Genomic DNA, 2,359 nt, shown 5'->3' with positions numbered 1-2,359 from the left:
TATATATATATATATATATATATATATACACACACACATTTATCCACCCCTCCCCCATACGTATACACTCTTTCTCTGTCTGTCTTTTTCCCTCCCCTCACACTCCCATACAACACCCAATTAGAAATAGTAGTCTTTCATTCACATTTCCCCCTCTCCCCCATACCACCACTTACACTCCAACAAGTACTCTCACTTGTATACCTGATGCGTATATTATATATGCATGAAAGGAGATAGAAATAATCGCTAACAGAGGCAGACACATTTAGAAATTGTTTGAAGCAGACGACACATTTGTTCTGATAGGTTTGTTCACCATGGACTACGAAGAAGTGATTGGAACAATTGGAGGATGTGGACTTTATCAGAAACTGATGCTAACTTTCCTCTTCTCTTCTACCATTATGGATGGTTTACAAATTGGAAGCATAATTTTTATTGCACCTGACTTAGATTACAGGTAAGTTTATAATAATGATTTCTTCGTATTATTGTTTATTCCAGGTGGGTGGTTCAAATAGTGGTGCTTCAAACCAAAAATTCCTTCAGAGATTTTTTCTTTTATTGTTTGGGTTAAAAACCTTTCTCACACCCCACCAACACCGCCATCACCATGGGTTTACGATACCTGAAAACTTTACCCTTGATTTTATCGACCTTTTGAGATCATCCCTGCATATTCTCTGCCCATAATTCCTTGAAGGGTCATGGGAGCAGAGTCCTCAGATACCTCACCCATATGGTCCTATCAGAAGCAACTTCCTAAATCTCTTTCCCAGGCACCTAGTTATAGACTTGCAGACGGAGGTTCAACAAGGAGATTCCCCTATAATCGGAGCCATCTCTTTTGTCTCCCTTTTTGAAAACCCCTTCAGACATCGATGTAGTGTCATTGATTTAATCAAGGGTACCCTCATCCCTCACTCCAGAATTCCTGATTTTTATATTTCTATCTTTTACTTGTTTCAACCATTGGACTGCAGCCATTGGCTTTCAACCTTCTGGGGTCAAGTACTGGGATTTAAGGCTTTCAACCAACCCCACCCCGTAATCCCCAAATTTCTGTGCCTTTTGTTATAAGCGATTATTATTTCGTTTGTGGATTCGCAGAATTGTTAGGGAACTGGACAAAATAATTTGTGGTATTTAGTTACAATCGTTTACATTCTGAGTTCAAATGCCATCAAAGTCACCTTTACCTTTCATCCTTTATGGGGACAATAGAATGAAATACCAGTAAAGACCAGTTGCGGACCGGTCAGGTTTGTCTTGAGCCTATCAGTTCATTTGGCAGGGACACAGCCCAACTTTCAATGACTAAAAATACAACCCTCCTCTTGAGTGGGTTACCACTCCACCAATTTATTACTGGTACTTTTTTCAACTGAGGAAACTGGAGTAACATGAAAGGAAACGTTTTACACCAAAAGCACAATGTGTTGACTGGTCTGGGAGGTGAAACCATGACCTTGCAGTTATGAGTGCAACATATTAACCATTAGGCTACACGTCTTCCCCAATAGCCATTAGTGTCCCTAAGGTGGTGAGCTGGGCAGAATGCTTTGTGGCATTTCGTTCGTCTTTATGTTCTGAATTTAAATTCCTCAGGGCTTGGCTTTGCCTTTCTTCCCAGTCAGTGTGTCATGCTAAATCTCCCTGTAAATTATGTTAAAGGTACGCATGTCTGTGGAGGACTCAGCCACATGCAGGTTAATTTCATGAACAGGCTGTTCCATTGATTGGATCAACTGGAACCCTCGTTGCCATAATCTACAGTGTGCCTATTTTTTTCTTTTGGGGGCGGGGTTTCACGCCTTGATTCCAAATCTTTATTTAACAAACTGGATTCTAGTGCAGAGTGAGGAAATTGTCAGCCCTGTCTTTTATAAGAAGCGTCGTCGCTGTTAAAAATATCCTTTTCTATTCTAGGCACAAGGCCCGAAATTTTGTGGAGGAGTCCAGTCGATTAGATCAACACCAGTATGCAACTGGTACTTAGTTTATCGACCCCGAAAGGATGAAAGGCAAAGTCGACCTCGGCTGAATTTGAACTCAGAACGTAAAGACAGACGAAATACCGTTAAGCATTTCACCCTGTGTGCTAACGTTTCTGCCAGCTCGCCTCCTTGCTGTTAGAAATATGAAATCACAGAAAACACAATTCAAAATCGCAATATGAAATAAGAGCAAATATAAACGTAGGTTAGTTGGTTGGTTGGTTGGTTGGTTCGTTGGCTGGTTTGTTCGTTCGTTCAGTGAAGAGGAAATAAAAAAAAATTATAGAAATTGAAAATGCCTGAGATCTAAAGTCTAGCTATATATTATTATATTTTGCTATATATTATGCTATATATTA

At 39.9% G+C, this 2,359-nt stretch overlaps 1 protein-coding gene across 1 annotated transcript in view; it reads left to right on the top strand.

Annotated features, from left to right (window-relative positions):
- The first annotated feature begins 201 nt into the window (after positions 1 to 201).
- Positions 202 to 2,359, top strand: part of LOC106868206 (organic cation transporter protein) — a 39,873-nt gene continuing 37,715 nt past the window's right edge. Inside the window, exon 1 of the mRNA XM_014913369.2 lies at positions 202 to 463. Coding sequence (XP_014768855.1) covers positions 321 to 463 — 143 coding nt within the window. The 5' untranslated portion in view covers positions 202 to 320. The remainder of the gene's footprint in view (positions 464 to 2,359) is intronic.

Source organism: Octopus bimaculoides, chromosome 10 (genome assembly GCF_001194135.2).
Source record: "Octopus bimaculoides isolate UCB-OBI-ISO-001 chromosome 10, ASM119413v2, whole genome shotgun sequence".
Lineage (NCBI taxonomy): Eukaryota > Metazoa > Mollusca > Cephalopoda > Octopoda > Octopodidae > Octopus > Octopus bimaculoides.
The sequence above is the reverse complement of the archived record's forward strand: the minus strand, read 5'-3'. Positions and strand labels throughout refer to the sequence as shown.